At 45.7% G+C, this 18,583-nt stretch overlaps 1 protein-coding gene across 1 annotated transcript in view; it reads right to left on the reverse strand.

Moving 5' to 3' along the window:
- Window positions 1-438: 438 nt before the first annotated feature.
- ARL9 (ADP ribosylation factor like GTPase 9) overlaps window positions 439-18,583 on the reverse strand; it is a 34,099-nt gene continuing 15,954 nt past the window's right edge. The window contains exons 3-4 of the mRNA XM_037896537.2: window positions 2,982-3,157; window positions 439-1,890 (exon numbers count right to left, since the gene is read on the reverse strand). Coding sequence (XP_037752465.1) covers window positions 1,711-1,890; window positions 2,982-3,157 — 356 coding nt within the window. The 3' untranslated portion in view covers window positions 439-1,710. The remainder of the gene's footprint in view (window positions 1,891-2,981; window positions 3,158-18,583) is intronic.

An 18,583-nucleotide genomic window follows, 5' to 3' on the forward strand; every position in this document is an offset into this window, starting at 1 on the left:
TTTGAATGAACACCCCCTTCCTTTCCCCAGCCAATCAACTAACAGGAGTGGCCCAAGCAACGGTTGCAGGCAGTCACTGTTAACCAGGGGGAGAGTGCTAGCTGCCTGAGCAGAGTCCAGGAAGTGGGAGGTGAAGCAGCAGCCTGGAACAGGAGATGTGTTCGAAGCAGAGGAAAGGAGGTCTTTGGAGAAAGAGTGGGAAGCCTGGGACCAGGATGGGGTGCAGAAAGGGAGGGGGAGAGAGAATGGTACCTGGGGCTGCAATGAGGAATTACAAAGGAAGAAGCCTAGAATCTAGATGGCTGTGACAGGGTCTGATTCTGGCATTAGCAATACCAGAGTGTAATGAAACCTCAAACTAACTCTACCAGACCATCGTGAGGTTCTGGAATATCAGCTGAGCAGTCTGGTCAGACAAATGAAACTCAGACATGTGACTACGATAAAATGTTCTGCTTTATATAACTGTTTCCGTGGACAAATGGAAAGGCTGCTGCTACAAAACCTTTGTACAGTATCTGCTGTTACAAAACCTTTGCTTGGTATTTACAGTATTTTCTAAATATTCTTATTAAGGAGGTACATTCTTTAAATTAAAGAGACAATGGCAAGATGAACATAATGAACAAATTGTTTTCCTCATCTGTAAATAACCAAAGTAATTTTTAAAATGTGATTTATTTTTCATCTTTGATACTGTGTTTACTTTTTGGCATTTGACTTAGTTCAGGGCCGGTCAATTTGCCCTGAAATAACTTTAATTGTCTTTAAAACCAATATAGTTAAACTAATGTAAAGGGGGTGTCTGGACAGTCTTATCTGGTATAAGAATGGCTAATTTCAGTTTAGCTTAAATGAGTTCCTAACTGAATTAAAATAAACCAAAATAAGCCACTCTTAAACTAAAGTAAGTGTCCCTACAGCCGTCTGCATCACTTTAACTAAACAGATTTAAATTCACACCGTAAATTATACTGTTGAAACTATCTTCTATAGGCAAAGAAACCTTTAGACAGTGGTTTCTACCGTCTCAGGTTCACTTCCTGGTTTTCACACACTAACAAAAGGCTGCAAGCCAAGATTTTCAAAGGGAATTAGTGATTTTGGATGCCCAACTCAAGACTCCTTAAAAGGGCCCGATTTCCAGAAAGTGACGAATGGCCACCCTCTGAAAAACAGCCCTTCTCAAAGGTGTCAAGCTGACACTCAGAAATTGGGGCATCCAAAATTGCTAGTCACTCCTGAACAATCTTATTCTTCCCAACACTGTGGGGGAATGTTTTCATATTTTTAAGTGCAGAAATCATTGCTATTAGGATTTTGTAAAACATAAAAACAAAATCTAAATTTCAGGCTTAGCTCTTCAGCTGGTATAAATCAGTGTCATGTAACTGAAGTTAATGGAGTAAGGTTGATTTATACCAGCTGAGGATTTGGCTCAGTGTGTCTAAACTGCATCTCCTATTAACTCTGTCTTATTGAAACTTCCCCTACCCCACAAATACTAAAAAAAAAAAAAATACCCTGCTTTTCAAAGATATTTTAAACTGCAAACCCTAAATAAAATAGATGTTCTTAACAAATTGACATCATTTTCATATAAACTCCATGCATTAGGAAAAATAAAGCCACATATTTTCATCTGAAAGTGGCTGCAAGCTGGCAATACAATAATACAGTATTCCATTACTGCTCCCAGGAGAACAGTTGTCACTGAGTTTCTGAAACCAGCTGCGCAATCAGTTCCTTGGCATCCTTCATGCTGGAAGAGATCTCGGAGCCATCCTCTGCCACGTGGGTTCCAATCAGAAACATCTTTCTCTCATCTCCCATTTGAGACAATGCCAGAGCATCATGAATGTCTGTGATGCAATATGCACCTTTGAGATCCTGACCAACAAAGACAAAACAACTCTGTTACTTGCATCTCTTATAAGCACCAATTACACCATTCAGTCTCTGAGGCAAAGACCAGTACATTTGGATAATTGAGAGCAAGTACTGTGAATTGAGGGGAAGATTTTCAAAAGCACCTAATGGATTTCGGAGCATAAATTCCTATTGACTCAGTGAGATCTGTGCTCCCAAACCCTTCAGCCTTTTGAAAATCTGGCTATCTCCGTTTTAATTTTTCTCTAGCATATAATCCAAGGGCATGATCCTGTTTTATGCTGTTCCAATGTCTCTGACACCAAGGCTCATCCCTGAACTTGAGAGTCCCCACTGGTAACGTGACCCAATGGATTTCTGGAAGTGCACACCCATCAGACAGATACATGACCCAAGTAAAAGTCAAGTCATTAGAAAATCTGAGGCAAAGCAGAAGAAACAAACAGGGTTTTAGTAAGATAAAAGCATCTTGTTTTAGAAAAGAAAAGGCATTTTCTTTGTCATATTGATATAATATGGGTGTGATTCAATTCAGGGTGCAGAGTAGCCAAGGAATACAAAGTTATCTTCTGTATTTTAGTGCATTAGGTAGAAGAAAATGTGCCTAGTTGAGAGAAAGCATATTGCAGTTTCCACATTCCTTCAGCTATGCACCCATTCTATGACACAAAGTACCTAATATAAAGAATCATTTGGGATTCACTAAGTGGATGCTAGTAGGTAACGTGAAACATATAGATAAATGCCATCCAGCCCCTAAATTAAATAATATTTTCCCATGACACTGTACAGACACATTGCTGAGCCTTCAGATCCAAACTGTCAACCAGGGTTAGCCAGTTCTCCATTTTTGCACCTGCAAATTGCACACACAATTTCACATGTGCAATTATTTACACCCCGACTTAGGTCATATGGATATATAAGCACCTGATCTAAGTGCAAAACCAATCCTTGGATTGTTTTCATTTGCAATTGGGAAGCACAAAATTGAAGACCAATTTCTGAAATACCTGGCCTTTAAAGATTCAGATGTGTTTGGAGAGGTTTATTTTTCCCCTCCACTTTGAATGGTGAAGTTTCCCTTTTACCTGTTTATTGGCTAGGATCACCACGGGCAGAGTGGAGTCATTTTGGATCAGCTGATGAAGAAGCTGTTTAGCCAAAGGGAAGCGCTCATGATCTGCTGAATCCACAACGAATATCAGCACCAGAACCCTGGGCAGGTACATCTTCCAATAGGAACGCAAAGATTCACTGCCCCCAACTGGAAGAGAACAGTATGGCAGAGCACTCTGTTAGTAACCCTCGCAATGCAGCTACAAGATATGCAATGTGAACACAAGATATTCAGATGAGAGAATATTTGATTTTATGTACTTTTGTTATCAGTTAACAATTCCTAAATATAAAGGCACCTAATCAAAATACCATCTCCTTATTTTTCAAATGTTAAGCTGTCCTTAGTCTCTCTATGTTTTGCGGGGGAAGGGGAGTGGGGGAAGCTAGCTTCGTGCTACAGGATAGCAGATTCTCTCCCTGAAAACATTCCTACAAAAGACTTCATCCAAGTGCTTGTTCTTTTATTAAGGCCTAACATTTTCAAACATTTGAGAAGGTTACTCACCTTGCAGTAACTGAGGTTCTTCGAGATGTGTGTCCCTGTGAGTGCTCCACTCCAGGTGACGGTGTGTCCCAGCGCCATTGATCGGAGATCTTTGGTGGTAGTGCCTGGTCGGGACGAACGCACTCAGCTGCTGTCTCGCATCGTTGTTAGGATCTGCCTGAGGGTGCGCGTCCCACACCCACACTCAGTTCCTTCTCTACCCGTAGAGTTGTCTGATTAGTACTCCAAAGTAGAGGGGAGGAGGGTGGGTAGTGGAGCACCCACAGGGGGACACATCTCAAAGAACCTCAATTACTGCGAGGTGAGTAACCTTCTCTTCTTTTTCGAGTGCTGTCCCTGTGGATGCTCCACTCCAGGTGAATGTGAAGCAGTACCCACTATGGTTGGTGGGATTTTGGAGTTGCGGCTGTAATAATGGTAGACAGTACTGCGTGGCCTACTATGGTGTCTGCCGTGGTATCCTGTGTGATAGCATAATGTTTGGCAAATGTGTGGTCAGATGTCCATGTGGCCACCTTGCATACGTCAGTAATAGGTAAGTTGTGGAGGAAGGCAACAGATGTTGACATCACCCAAGTAGAATGAGTTCTGATGTCTTCGGGTGGTTGAGCATTCTGAGTGCGGTAGCATGACCTGATGCAGTCAGAGATCCACTTGGAGAGTCGTTGCTTAGAGATAGCATCACTCTTTGATCTCTCGGTAGTGGAGACCAATAGCCTAGGGGATTTACGAAATGGCTTAGTTCTGTCAAGATAGAATGCAATTGCCTGCTTCCTGTGGAGTCTTATGAGGGTTGGGATAGAATGCAGGTAAGTGTATTGGCTGGTTAAGGTGGAAGGTAGACACCACCTTGGGGAGGAATTTGGGGTGGGGTCGCAACATAACCTTGTCTTTAGAGAAAATCGTGTAGGGAGGGTAGGCCAACAGAGTGCTTATTTCACCGACCCTTCTCACTTACATTATCGCAACCAAGAAAGCTACTTTCATAGACATGTGGAGCAGGGATGAGGTAGCCAGGGGCTCGAAGGGAGATTTCATGAGACCTTGGAGAACTAGGCTGAGATTCCAGAAGGCTGCTGGTGGATGAATCTCAGGGTAGAGATTTTGCAGGCCTGTGCAGAACTGTTTTATGTGGGGGGGGCGCAAAAAGTGAATATCCATCCAGCGGGTCATGGAAGGTGGTGAGGGACGCGAGGTGTACTCTGATAGAACCGAGTGAGAGCCTGTCCTGTTTTAGATTCAAAAGGTAGTCTAAGATGTCAGGGAGGGTTGCGGTCTGAGGTGTCAAGCGTCTGTGGAAGCACCATACAGAGAAGCGTTTCCACTTTTGCAGGTAAGTCTTATGAGTGGAGTCTCTTCTACTGTGCAGGAGGACATACTGGACCTGCTCCGAACAGGCTAATTCGTGGGTTTGAAACCATGAAGGAACCACGCCGTCAGATGGAGTTTCTGGAGCTGCGGATGGAGAAAAGCTGACCGTTATCCTGGGAGAGCAGATCTGGTCTGTTGGGGAGAGTCCTTGGAGGACGGATGGACTTGCGCAGCAGGTAAGGATACCATGTCTGTCTGGACCAAGCTGGGGCAATAAAGTATGACCCTGTCCTCGTCCTCTCCGATCTTGCGTAGAATCCTGTGTATCAGTGGGATCGGTGGAAAAGCATACATGAGGGATTTGTTCCACAGAATGAGGAACGCATCCCTTAGGGATGTGGTCCCGAGTCCAGCTCAGGAGCAGAAGAGATGGCATTTGCGGTTTTGAGCTGTGGCAAAGAGGTCTATCGACGGCGTGCCGCAGTGGGAGAAGAGCTGTCGGAGTATCGTGGTATGTAAGTCCTATTTGTGTTCCTTGGAGAAGTGTCCGCTGAGTGTGTCAGTGGTAGTGTTGTGACACCCAGGCAGGTGGGAAGCGGTGATTTCGATGTGATGTTGTATGCACCAATTCCATAACCGGATGGCTTCTGTGCCGAGGGAGTGCGACTGTGCTCCCCCGCCCCTGTTGCTGTAGAACATACATGCTATATTGTCCATCAGGATCCTAATTGATTTGTTCTTTATGATGGGGAGAAAGTGAAGGCAGGTATACCTGACTGCTCTGAGCTCTAGAACACCGTGTGTTCCCCTAGGTGCACTCCCCAGCCTATCAGGGAAGCGTCCGTGGTGAGCACGAGTACTGGGGAGTGTGGATGGTGTGGAAGAGTGTTGGACCATATTAAAGAAGTTCTGTATTAAAATCACAAATGAGTTTGATTCCCCATAGTTTAAATTCCAGGGTATTACTAATTAAGAGGTCTCTTGGTTTTTGGTACTGTTTCTCTCCCTCTGTGTGTGAAACTTGCCAGCTGCTAATTGTGTTAGTACATTCTAAGACAGAGTCTGTTCTCAAAGCAATTCTTTGTAACAACAACTACTCACAAAGAGAGAGACTCAAAGCAATACTCTGTAACAACAGAAACAGCACCTAGAGACTCCCCGCCCTTTTGTTGTATTCATCTCGCTTTGTTAACAATTGTGATTAAAAGAGAGATAGAGGATGTACGTGAATGGATGCTTGGTGTGGATAATAACTGAATGATCAGGGAGGTGCCAGCCTAAGAATCCAGTGTCCATCGGCTGAAGAAGGCGTCAAGTGGAAATAACCAGAGGACCCCCGGAGGGCAGACTGGAATCCACCCAACAGCCTCAAGAATGGGAGAACCAAAGAACAAGATAACAGCTGGCAGCACGGAGCCGTCAGGAATGTGCCATCTGCTGACTGATTCAACAACAGCATGATGAAGCAATTCCCATAGACTCGCATAGGAAGAAATTCCTATAAAAATGGACTCTAGAAAGTGAGAACTTTGGGGTCTGATTCTGCAAACCAACTTCCAGGAGCATCAGATGAGCATCTGACAAGGTCCTGCTCCCTCCTCATGTCCAGGCCACCTGGCCAGTGGCTTGGCATGAGCAACTCTAAGGCTGGTAACTATGATAACAACCTTGCAGAACCTGTGTGTGTATGAATGAATGTGTGAATAAATATGAAATTGAATGGAATGTTATAGCTATAACTAACAGCTTACTATGATTCTTTCTGTATTCACAATAAATGTGGCATTTTGCCTTTTCCCCTTTAATAAGATCCGGCTGGTTTTTATTTTATTGGTATAACAAGAGGAAGATGGTAAAACGTGTCGCTTTTAATGTCTCGTTGTACGTGTCACCTTTGATAAGGCAGTCGTCTAAGTAGGGGAAAAGTATAATCCCGTGTTTGCAGAGGTGGGCCACGACTACAGCTAGGGTCTTGGAGAATACTCTTGGTGCTGTGGAAAAACCGAATGGAAGTACTCTGTATTGAAAGTGGTCGTGTCCGTGTGAGAATCGCAGGAAGCGTCTGTGTGCTGGATGAATGGATATGTGGAAGTAGGCATCTTGTAGGTCAAGGGCTGTGAACCAGTCCCTTTGTTCCAGCATAAGTATTATTGTGCCCAATGTGACCATCTTGAATTTCTGTACACGTATAAATGTGTTGAGTCGGCGTAGGTCTCCATCCCCCGCCTTTCTTTTGGGCCAGAAAGTAGTGGGAGTAGAAGCTTTTTCCCCGACGCTGCGTTGGTACAGACTCCACTGCACCTAGCTGTAGAAGATGAGCCACTTCTATGCGAAGTAGGTGCTCGTGAGAGGGGTCCCTGAAGAGGGGGGGGGAACGGTGGGCGGGTGGGCAGGATATGAAAGGGATGGAGTAACCTGACTGAACTATTTCCAGGATCCAGTGGTCCTGGGTGACCTGTTGCCAGGCATGGTGGAAAACCTAGAGGGGGTGGCGAAATGGGCAAATAGGTGGCGGAGTCAAGGGGTGGTCACGCAGACCCCTGACCAGCACTTCAAAATTGCTGTTTGTTTTCCGATGGGTGGGAGGTAGCTGGTTGCGTGTGGTTTTGTCTGCGCCTAGTTGGTCTGTTGCGGTTTCTCCCAATATCATACAGTCTGGGCTGGGGCCGGTGATATTGTTGTGTGCAGGGCCTCTGATAAAGTTGATACCGTTGTCTCCTGGGGAGGGACAAGTATATCCCTAGTGTGCGCAGGGTGTCTTTCATAGTGTGAAGGACTTGGTCGCTTTAGTTTTTTGGTGGTCTGCAGATCTTTGGGGATACCTGATGCAGACAGCCAGGAAGACCTGCGCATCACCACCGCAGTCGCAGTAGTGCGGGCTGCTGGGTCCGCCATGTCCAGGGACACCAACTGACCTTCGACAGGGACTGACTTAAAAGTCCGCTCTCCTGTCCTTCGGGATATGGGAGGCAAAATCAAAGAGCTTGTTGTAGTTGTCCTAGTCATAGCTTGCAAGGAGGGCGGAATAATTTGTAATTTAAATTGTAGAGCAGAGGAGGTATAAAGCTTGCAGCCCAGGAGGTCAAGGCGTTTGAGGTCCTTGTCTTGCGGAGTGGGCTGGTGTTGTGGCTGTTTTGTTCTGTGTATCGCTGCATCCACCACAAGAGAGTTGGGCTGTGGGTGGGAAAATAAGAAATCTACCTCCTTAGTGGGAACATAATATTTACATTCAGCCTTCTTGCATGTTGATGGGATGGAGGCAGGGGTCTACGAGCTGATTCTAGGAGGAATTTGTTTATGGGTAGCACGATCTTTGAGGGCGCAGAGAGTTGGACAATTTTGAGGCATCTGTTTTGTGTCTCCTGGACTTCCTCCAAAGGAATGTCCTGGCTGAGTGCCATCCTATTGAAGAGTTCCTGGAATTGCTTAAAATCATCCACATTTTGTGGAGGTGGAGGCATGAGGGCTTCATCTGTGGCTGATGGAGAGGCAGGAGCCAGTAAATCCAGGAGGGGTTCATAGCCAACATCTTCAAGAAGGGGTTCAGGAGCTCTAGATGTAGATGTTGCTGGAGACAGAGGCGCAGAACGGGCTTGCGGTCTGGTGGAAGGGGCATGAGGAGGAGTGGTGGCAGGAGCTGAACAAGGGCGTACCATGCCACTGAGGCCAGGGCATAGGGTAGGAAAAGTGGGGCCCCGCCCACAGGGGGACAGAATAGGGAAACTGAGGCTGGTTCTTGTGAGGTGCTGTGCCTTGAGACAGATATGGCTCCGGTGGAGGAGGAGAATCAGGCGGGGAGAACTCTGCCTGCTGCTGCATGCTGTTCTCGCTGTCAGTGAAGGCAGCCAGGTCGGAGTGGTGAGAGTGGGTGTTCAAACAGTGAGTGCTCCATGTCGAGGAGTGGAGAGTCAGGCTCAGGGGCCACGGAGAGATCCTGCTGATGCTCCCGGTGCTGCGGAGCACGAGCGGCAGCCCGCAGCGACTTTTGTTTAGCTTTAGTGGAGCCACAGGCCATTTGTAGGAGCTCTGCAGAGGTTCCGCGTCTGCTGCGGGGGTGACGGGCAGGCTCGGTGCCAACGTTCTTGTGGGCACTGGGGTGGAACGCGCTGCCAGCACTGGGTCCATCGTCGGTGCCGGCGGGACCGGTGCTGAGGAGAACTTCCCGCTGTGGAAAGTCGGGTCCCTGCTTTTGTGCCCGGTGTGAGCCACGGCTGAGGTGCTGGGGCTGTCAGAAGCGCCTGCTCTTGGTGCTGTCAGCACCGAGGGTAAAGATCTCAGAGGAGACCTTTTACCCTTTTGAAGGTCTCTGTGCGGAGACATTGGGGCTTCCTGCCTCTTCGCCTGAGAGGGTGAGGCCACGCTCCCGATCGGTTCTGACTTAGCCCGGGAGCGCAAGGGAGAGGGTAATACACAGATGAGGAAGTTACTCACCTTGTGCAGTAACGATGGTTCTTCAAGATGTGTGTCCCTATGGGTACTCCACTATAGGTGTCTGAGTGCCCCTGCGCCTCTAGTCAGATATTTTTGATAGCAGTGTCCCATTGAGCCTGTGCATGTGCCCTCTCTCCCTCGTGGTCTGCCTCAAGGCTATTTAGCCCTGCACGGGTGAACCCCCCCGCCCCTCACTTCCTTCTCTACTGCAGAGCCCTATAGAGGGCTCCGAAGTAGAGGGGAGGAGGGTGGGTTGTGGAGCACCCATAGGGACACACATCTCGAAGAACCATCGTTACTGCACAAGATGAGTAAATTCCTCCTCTTCTTCTTCGCGTCGTGTTCCTATGGGTGCTCCACGGTAGGTGACTCCCGAGCAGCACCCACCACTGGAGGTTGGGACTTCAAAGTGGAGTCTTTTACTACAGAGAGTACTATGGAGTCGAAGATGGTGTGAGCAGCCAAATCGTCAGTGATCGCATAACGTTCTACGAAAGTATGGACAGAGGTCGGGGTATCCCTATGGAATGTGATTGAGGTAAAAAATGACCTCGTGGAGTGCATATGGACTCTGGATGGAAGCAAGTAGCACCCTTGATAAGTGATTAATGCAACTAGAGTCCCATTTGGATAGTCTTTGAGCTGATATCACAGAAACTTTGGATCTTTCTGTGGACAAAAGGAAGAGTTTAGGGGATTTCCTGAAGTCCTTAGTCCTGTCCAAGTAGAATGCTAATGTCCTTCTAATATCTAACATATGCAAAATTGTCTCCAAGTTGTCACAATGTAGCTTTGGGAAAAAAGAGGGAGACCGATCTGTTGATTCATATGGAAAGTGCAGAGAAAGTAGGGAGAAACTTGGGATATGGCCTTAGAGTTACTTTTTTTTTTTTTTTTTTAAGACAAAGGCTATGAATGATGGATTTCTCCTATGTGCCTAGCTGAGGCGATGGCAATTAGTAATGCTGTCTTCATGGACAGGTGTAAGAGAGAACAAGTTGCCCTGGACTCGGAGGGAGGTCTAGTCAAAGCCCTGAGAACTAGATTAAAGTCCCAGGCTGGAGCGGGTGGTGTCACCTGCGGGAAGAGATTCCCAATGTCCTTAAAGAATTTATACATTAGTGGGTGAGCAAATACCAAGTGGGAAGCTGATTTCACTGCAAGATGAACCTTAAGGAAGCTGAGTGAGAGTTTAAAATGTAGTGCAAAATCAGAGGGAGGAAAGATGAGGTTGAGTCTGTGTGTTTGAAATGACACAAACTTGGAGTCGTTTCCATTTTGTAGATAAGTATGTCAAGCGGTCAACTTTTGGTTGTGTTGCAACACGTTCAGCTTGTCAGAGCATTCTGCCTCTAAGCCTTGGAACTAAGAAGGAGCCAAGCCTGGAGGTGAAGGACCCGCAGGTTGGGTGAAGGGTTAGCCCATTGTTTTGAGAGAGCGGGTGAGGGATGGCTGAAGAGAAACAGGAGGCATATTGCCATCTGTGTCAGGTAAGGGAGCCAGACTTGTCATGGTCAAGAGGGGCAATCAGAATAACTCTTGCTTTGTCTCATTGAATTTTCAACAGAATCTTGGATAGAGTAGGAAACTGAGAAGAGACATACAAGTGGGCCCTGTCCCGTGGGAAGATGAGGGCAACTGCCAGTGAATGTTTCCCCAGGCCGGCCCTGGAGCAGTAACAAGGGCGGCTATATCTTGGAGCACCTCTGAATTCAGTACACACCCCTTGTCGTGAGAAAATTGCAACTGAGACTGTTGGCTGTGACACTCTGTATCCCTAGTAGATAGACAGCTGAGATGAGCATATTGTGATGGGTGCATCAATTCCAAAGTTTGAGTGCTGTCTTGTAGAGGGAGGGAGATCTGGCAGCTCCTTGGCGGTTTATACAAAACATACAGGTCACATTAAGCCCATCATGACCTTTGTGTGTTGTTTTTGATGAAAGGCAGAAAGTGTGCCCAGGCACTCCCGACAGCCCTTAGCCCCAAAAGAGTGATATGGAAGCTCATTTCTGTGGACGGCCATTTGTCTTGAACCTTGTGGTTGTGTAGGTGATTTCCCCAGTGTATTAGGGAGACATGTGTCCCAGGGTGGTGAATGTGGGTAGCGAGAGGAACGCTCTCGCTTGTACTGTATCAAAGTTGGTGCTGATAAAGTCTAGTCACTGTACCGGGGTTAGCATGCCACTACAATGAAGAGAACCTTGGAGAATACCCTGCGTGGAGCAGTCTGTGCTGAAAATGATCCTGCCCCAAAGGTAAGCAGTAGGAAATCTGCTGTACAATGGTTGTATTGAGATATGGAAGTAGGCACCCTGTGGGTTCAGGGCTAGAAATCAATCTCCTTGCTTTAGAGCTGGTCCTAACTGCTGTGAAGTAGGGCAAGGTGACTTCCGACTGGCGTGACAGGTATACAGATGGCAGCTGATGCTGTAAGGTATCATTGTTCAGGCCCTTGACCAGCTCATCAAAAGTGCTTATAAGAGGCAGTTTGAGAGGTCACAGACTGGGGTGCTGCCTGTTCCCACTTTTGAGCCCTGGGCCTCTTACACTGTGGCTCATAGCACTGAGATGGTGGGTATTGAGAAGATTGTGACCTGTGGCATGGTTGAGAGGTATATCTTCTCTTCTGTCTCACAATGTAGATTCCTAAGGGGTGTAACGTGGTCTGAGAATCCTTCAGGATGCGGAGAGAAAAATCGGTCTTCTCCATAAAGAGTTTGGCCCTTCAAACTGGAAGTCTGTAGCTCTTTGGGCAATCTAGAGAGGTGTAGCCCAAAAAACAAAAACAACACAACCTGCCTCAGTACCACTGTCATGGAGACTGGGCGGGCAGCTGTAACAGCTACATCCAGTGCTGTCTCTAGGACCAGTCTGGCTATTAACTGACCATCTCCAAGAATGGTCTGAATCTGTTCTTTTTGTGTTTCCAGTAATGTTCCAGAAACACATTGGGTTTCCCATAATTAATAAAATTGTATTTGGCCATGTCAGTTTGGTAATTTATGACTCTAAACAGTAATACTGTCAACGAATAGGCCATCTTGAAAGCCTGATCGTATGGAGTTGACTTGGCATCACATTGCTTGCTTCGTGCATTAACCACATCCACTATGATGGAGTTGGGTTGCAGATGTTGAAAACACAGTCTGCCTCCTTGGGTAGAGATGTAGGGTTTTTGTTTTTTTAAAACACTCTGTTGCCGGATGGTGTGATGGAGGCTGGTGTCTGCCAGATGACTTTGGTAGGATCTAGAATCGCCACATTAATTGGGAGGACAATTCTAGATGAGAAGTTGGTGTGCGTCAATGTCAGAGCCAGCAATAGTTCTGTCCCATGTTCATATCCCACCTTTCTACTCTGCTTGACACTTTCCAGCCCCAGGTGCCTGTCGCAGCACCAACCCCTCCTCGCTCAGAGAAGGTGCTCTCCCGGGGGAGCCCAGCTGGACAAACTGATGCCGAATGGCAAGAGGCACTGCTGCAGGGCCAGTCTACACCACACTATATCCACACAGCTGCGCCGCTGTAGCACGCCTGATGAAGACGTGCCATGCCGACAGGAGAGCGCTCTCATGTTGGCATAATTACTCCACCTCAATGGTGTGGACACCGCTTTACGTCGATGTAACTTGCATCGCTCAGGGGGTGGCTTTTTCACTTAAGTGGTAGTGTAGACAAGTCCTAGGTCTGGGCATATGGCTTCCAAAGCCCCTCCCATATCTGCTCCGCAGGGTAGTGTGACGACAGAGCTAGGAATAAGATCTGGGTTCTCCCGCATGGCAGGACACAGCAGTATATGCCCTGAGTAAGCACAATCCTGCACCCACTGTGCATCCAGATTTCCACAGACTTCAACTGGGTGTACAACTGGGATACAGGGTTAGGCTATTATACATATTACTACACAGGTAAGCCTGGACTATAAGGCTAAACACAGTCACCTTACTGGCTTCTAACGGCATGTGTGTGGTTCACGGTATCACCACAACCCCTGGGATGCGCCTGGCACCTTGGCAGTGGTTTTGCTGCATTGTATTTGTATATCTGAACTCACAGGGTATTCACACAATTGTGGAACAAGGGTCAGTTCCCCTTACACACGAGACCAGCCATCTTGGGTGCTACTGTGTAGTAACTGAGGCCTGGAAAAGGCAGCTTGTTTTCACTTGTCTTCGCCAGACCTTAGATAGTCAGTTAACTTGAGGTACAATTAACTCGAGGTACTTTAACACACTGAGCATTTGTAGTTTGGCAGAGCCATTTTCCTGGGACAAAGGACAATCGTTTGTAGCCTAGAACAAATGAGCCTTTCAAACGGGGTGCCTTCACTAGGACAAAAGGTGTGTTCTTAACTCAGGTGTGGGCTACACTTACAGGTTCTGCCAGTTTAACTCACCAACTTAGTTAAACTGGCAAAGCCCTCTTGCTGTGGGCACAGCTATATTGGTATAAAAGTGCTTCTAGCGGTATAGCTTATGCCAGTTCAGAGCAGTGGCGTGGCTAGGAGTGGACGTTTGGGTGGGCCCCGACTTTTGGGTGGACGGGCAACGGCAGATGGTGCTAGCTTAGCTTCTTCCCCGACGCCACGACTATGCCTCTGGTTCAGAGAACGAACACAAGCTACTTCAGCATAAACACTCTGATCCCAGTATAACTGCCTCTACACTCGGGTGTTTACTGGTCTCGCTATGTCAACAAAGCCACACCCCTCATTGACACAGCAGTGCGGGTAAAGCTTTTAAATCTACACTAGGCCTAACATGAAGTAAAATCTTGGGCTCTCTCTTCACTGCATAGTTAACCTGGGAGACTGGCCCCCAAGCCTGAGCAGCTGGATTAGCCTAGTCTGGGTGTGAGCATCCCCACAGCAAAGCCTTTCCCACGTTCTTGAGTCCTCGCTGTTTCTGCATTCACCGGTGTGTGTGACTGGGGGCACAGCCCCTGGCTCTCGGTGCGGTGACACACTAGAATTCCCATGTGACGGGGGGCACAGCCCATGGCTCTCTGTCCTGCCCTGTCAATTGTGGGAGCACTTGTCTATCCTTCGGAGGACACTGTGGGAAGGCAGCGAAGGACTATAAGCACTTGGGGGATTTAACCTGCATGCTCATGGCAAAGTGGAAGAATTCTAGCCTGAGTTAAACTGGAGCCCAGGTTCTAGCCTGTACCCTTAGGGGGTCACCTAGCCCAGGGTCCAAACCCAGCTCAGAGGCTTTTGTGTGTGGCTGGTAGGGATTTGGGCTAACACCCAGGTAAGAGCCCAGGTTAACTGTGCAGTGAAGACAGACCAAAAGTTAGCTTATTCAAGTTAAGAACACACCATTTCTCCTACTGAAGACCAGGCCAAGATGTTCACAATCTTGAGTTAACTGGCAATTAATTAACTCAAGGTAGAAAAACCACCAGTGCAGACCAGGCCTGTGATATCAGCATACAATTGACTTCAAATCCTTTGTCTAACGCTTCGTATTGGTCAAAGTGGTGCACTTCATGGCAGTGATATATATCAGTGCCAGGAAACAGAAAAGTCAGAGTTATGATTATGGAATTCTTCACCAGCTGGCTGCTTGTTGCGGGGACAGAGGGGGATCATGTCTGCTTAAATGCAGGGCCCTGTCTGTGTATTAGGCACCAAGCTGGATCTAAAAGCTGCGGGAAGGGCCAGGGTCCAGTGCAGGCCAGAAATACTGGAGCAGCTTCAGGTATATTCGAAAAAGGAGGATTCCTTGAATTAAACACAAACACAGATAACACCAGCCACGAGAATACCCTGATTTATATTGATGTGAAAGTCAGTCTGTTTGATGCAGCTTCTAGATTTCCAGCAAGCCCTGGAATTTTGTTCTGAAAACACAGACCTGGCCACAGAAGTTGTGGAGGGAGACTGGAAGGTTTGGGAACTGCAGAAAAACAGCTGGGATTAGGGCACCCAGGAAGCAGTGGAGACTTTTTGCCCCAGGGAGGAGACTTCCCTGTTTTAAGGAGGGGACAGAGGTCCCTTGTTCCCCAGCCCAGAAGCTTTTCACCCGGAACCACACTGCCCCCGAATTCCGCACTGGAGTTTCACCAGACTAGAGTGGCAAACCAGGCCCTTGATCTTAATATGTTTTATTTCCACTGGGAGAAGCAGTGCACATGCTGCAAGGTTTTTGCAGCTAGAAGCTTATTTTTAGTTCCCATCAGCCTCTTCTGAGAACAGAGACCTCAGAAGGAGAGTCACCCTAGCCGTTTTCAAAGCTCCAAAGGGAAAGCTTAAAAGATTTATTCTAATTGCGTCACTAAAAATTATGTGTCTTATACAGGATACGTAATCAGTTATGAAGCTGTTATCTGAGAGTCCGATAATGTATTTCAGGACTGAGAGGATGCAGACGCATAGGAAAGCAAAGTTATTACATAGAAAGTTCCGGTTTTTTTCCAGTGTATGGTACTTACCTGGTCCCAATTATCACAGTACCTGAGCACCTCTCCCCTCCATCAGGTAAGGAAGTGCTATTGGTCCAACTTTTTATAGGCCGCAAGGCCAGAAGGGACCACTGTGATCATCTAGTCTGACCTCCTGTATAACACAGGCCAGAGAACTTTCCCTAAATAATTCCCATTTTACAGATGGGGAGCCTAAGTGTTACACACACAGAGCCTAAGTGGTCTGCCCAAAGTCACACAGAGAGTCTGTGTCAGAGCAAGGAACTTACCCAGATAGCTCAAGTCCTAGGCTTGCCCTAGCCACTGGGCCATCCTTTCTCCCTATAAATCCCTTCTTCCTCATGAATGCTAAGGACTGCTGCATCCTTAATCCTACTCTACCACCAGGAGTCAGATGCTCCCAGTCTGGAAATATTACAGTGGCCTCACCCACAGACACATCATTCATTGCTATGGAGATAGTGTCACAGTGGCACACAGATTTTAAAGGTATTTAAGCTCCTAGTGGTATTTTTGAAAGCACCTAAATGCTTAAAAAGCCAGGTAGATAATGAGATTTAAATATATATATATATCAATATATCTCGATTTTTTTATTGAAGTTATACTTTTTCTTTTAAAAAAATGATCTGTTCAAACAAATCTGAAATCATGAAAATTTCTGTTAAGGCCTAAACTTTACTATAATCTATTTAAATCATTTTCATTACATAAAAAAAATAATAGTCAAGTAATACCTGTTTGCTGCCAAGTTTTAAAGAAAGCCAGACTATGGAACTGGTGCAAGTCTCTGGCCAAGCAGAGTTTGCTGACGTGCTAGACAGCAGCAGCCTCTTCTGCCGGTGCAGAGACAATATTTTCTTTCAGTTTATTCAATTAGTTCAGTTAAATGACTAGCTCATTCAAAGTGAAAAAACCAGTTAGAAGCGGAAAAAGCAGGAAAGTTTGTTGACCAATCTATGAATAAAACATAGAAGCATGAGAGACTGAGATCTGCTAGTTCTAAAATCTTGAAGGACATGGTGACCAGAAACAATCAGTTCAACGCACTAGCTTCAGATCATACTTCCTTTGTTTATTAAATCAGTTTTTAAAACAAAATATGTTTTGATCAGCTTAATTTTTTTCCCTCATGAATCTAGTACATTTAAGATAGTTTTATTTAGCTAATAGAAAACAATTTTGAAATGCGGATTTTGTGCATTTAACTGAATTCCACTTTCCATCCAAATGCAGCCTGACATAGATCACAAGTAAACGAATAATTATCATCTAGTAAAGAAGAAACGCGTCCATATTTTCTAACATGATAAAAAGAAGTAAAAATTAAGAATCTGAGTAAATGTAAGCAAAGCTATATAATTGCTTAAATAACTATGTATAGCTATGGTATATTCCCCTGGTTAGCAAAAAAGTACCAAAATATACCTCAGCCTCTCTTTAGGAATACAACTAAAAAGTACAAATACAAAACAAAATTAAAATTGATTATTTAAATCAAAGCTTCCTGCTTGCCGATTTAAATCGCTGATTTAAAAAATCAACCTACCCTTCACAGACACTTTTGAAAATCCCACTAGGCACCCGAATACTTTTAAAAATCTGGCCCTATATTTTCTAAATACTGGATTTCTGTTTGCTTGGTTCCTTTTAGTTCTCATAAAAGATGGTGGCCTGACAGAACAGCAAACTTCTATTTATCCACCAATGAAGTAAACAGGCAACACTATAAGTTCCTATACATTGCCCTGCCAACACGCCCCACTCCTACTCTAGAGAGCAGAACCCTGTCTCTATGTACATTCAGTTATTATTATAGGTGGAGCATGAGCAAAGTTACATAAGGGTTTCCATTCTGTTGCTTACAATTTGTCAAGCTTTTCTGCTCTGGCTGAATATAGGGAGGGTTGTTCTTCATCTGGGAATGATGTTGTTCCCCTCAAATTTTAGTCAAAGCAGATCAGTAGTTTCCAGAACAAAGAACATGGGGAAAAAATACACCTTTTCAATTATCAAGAAAAGAAAGTGTAACTTTTCTCTAACAGCTCGAGCACATCCACGGTACATAGTAAGAACTAGACATTTGGGGTAGAGAGAATCCTGTGGTTACAGCTGGGCCTGCCTTTTGGTGGTATGATCTGTTAAAGTATTTTTAAAATGTGCTTGGAACACGTGTACTGGATTTGGTAATGCCGTTTTAACGGTTTGCCAACATGCATGCATAACACAGAAAATACCACAGGCCAGATAAGTAAATAGATTAGATAGGGAGGTACAGATCTGACTGACAGAAACTGAACTAAGACATCTCATTTCACAGAGGTCACTAAAGAGCCACCAGTTAACAACAAACTTCAGTTACTACCAGGCCTGGATAGGAAAGGACAACTCTGAAATGAAAGGTTCTGTCAAGTATTGCCAGTCACCTGAACCAAGCAGTTCTACTCTACAAAATGGCTTTGGATATTAATATAATGCATACTTTGGGCTCAGCCAGAGCATCCTCCACTTCCTTCCAAGTCAATGGAAGGTGCAGGTGCTAAATACCTCTCAGTGGATGCTTTGAGGATCAGGGCCCTGTTACGGAACTGTTTCAGTCGGATATTATAAATAACCCAAACGTACTATAGCCAGAAACAAAACTGCTTTTAGACTGTTTTCATGCATTGAACTAGTGTATATTTTTCCCAGTGAAAATTAAGTTTTTAAGACCTTCAAAGTGGTCACAGCAGCTTCTTGTTTGTAGACTCAGTCAGCATCCAGAGTCCACCCTAGGAACGGTCTGGAGGAAGGAAGGGATTAGCCAGAGTTCAAAGGGACACCGGCTTAACAGTAATTAAGAATTAAAACAGTTAGCATTCCTGTGGTTTTTCAACTTTACAAACATCAGAGGATC

The sequence above is a fragment of the Chelonia mydas genome, chromosome 4, assembly GCF_015237465.2.
Source record: "Chelonia mydas isolate rCheMyd1 chromosome 4, rCheMyd1.pri.v2, whole genome shotgun sequence".
Classification (NCBI taxonomy): Eukaryota; Metazoa; Chordata; order Testudines; family Cheloniidae; genus Chelonia; species Chelonia mydas.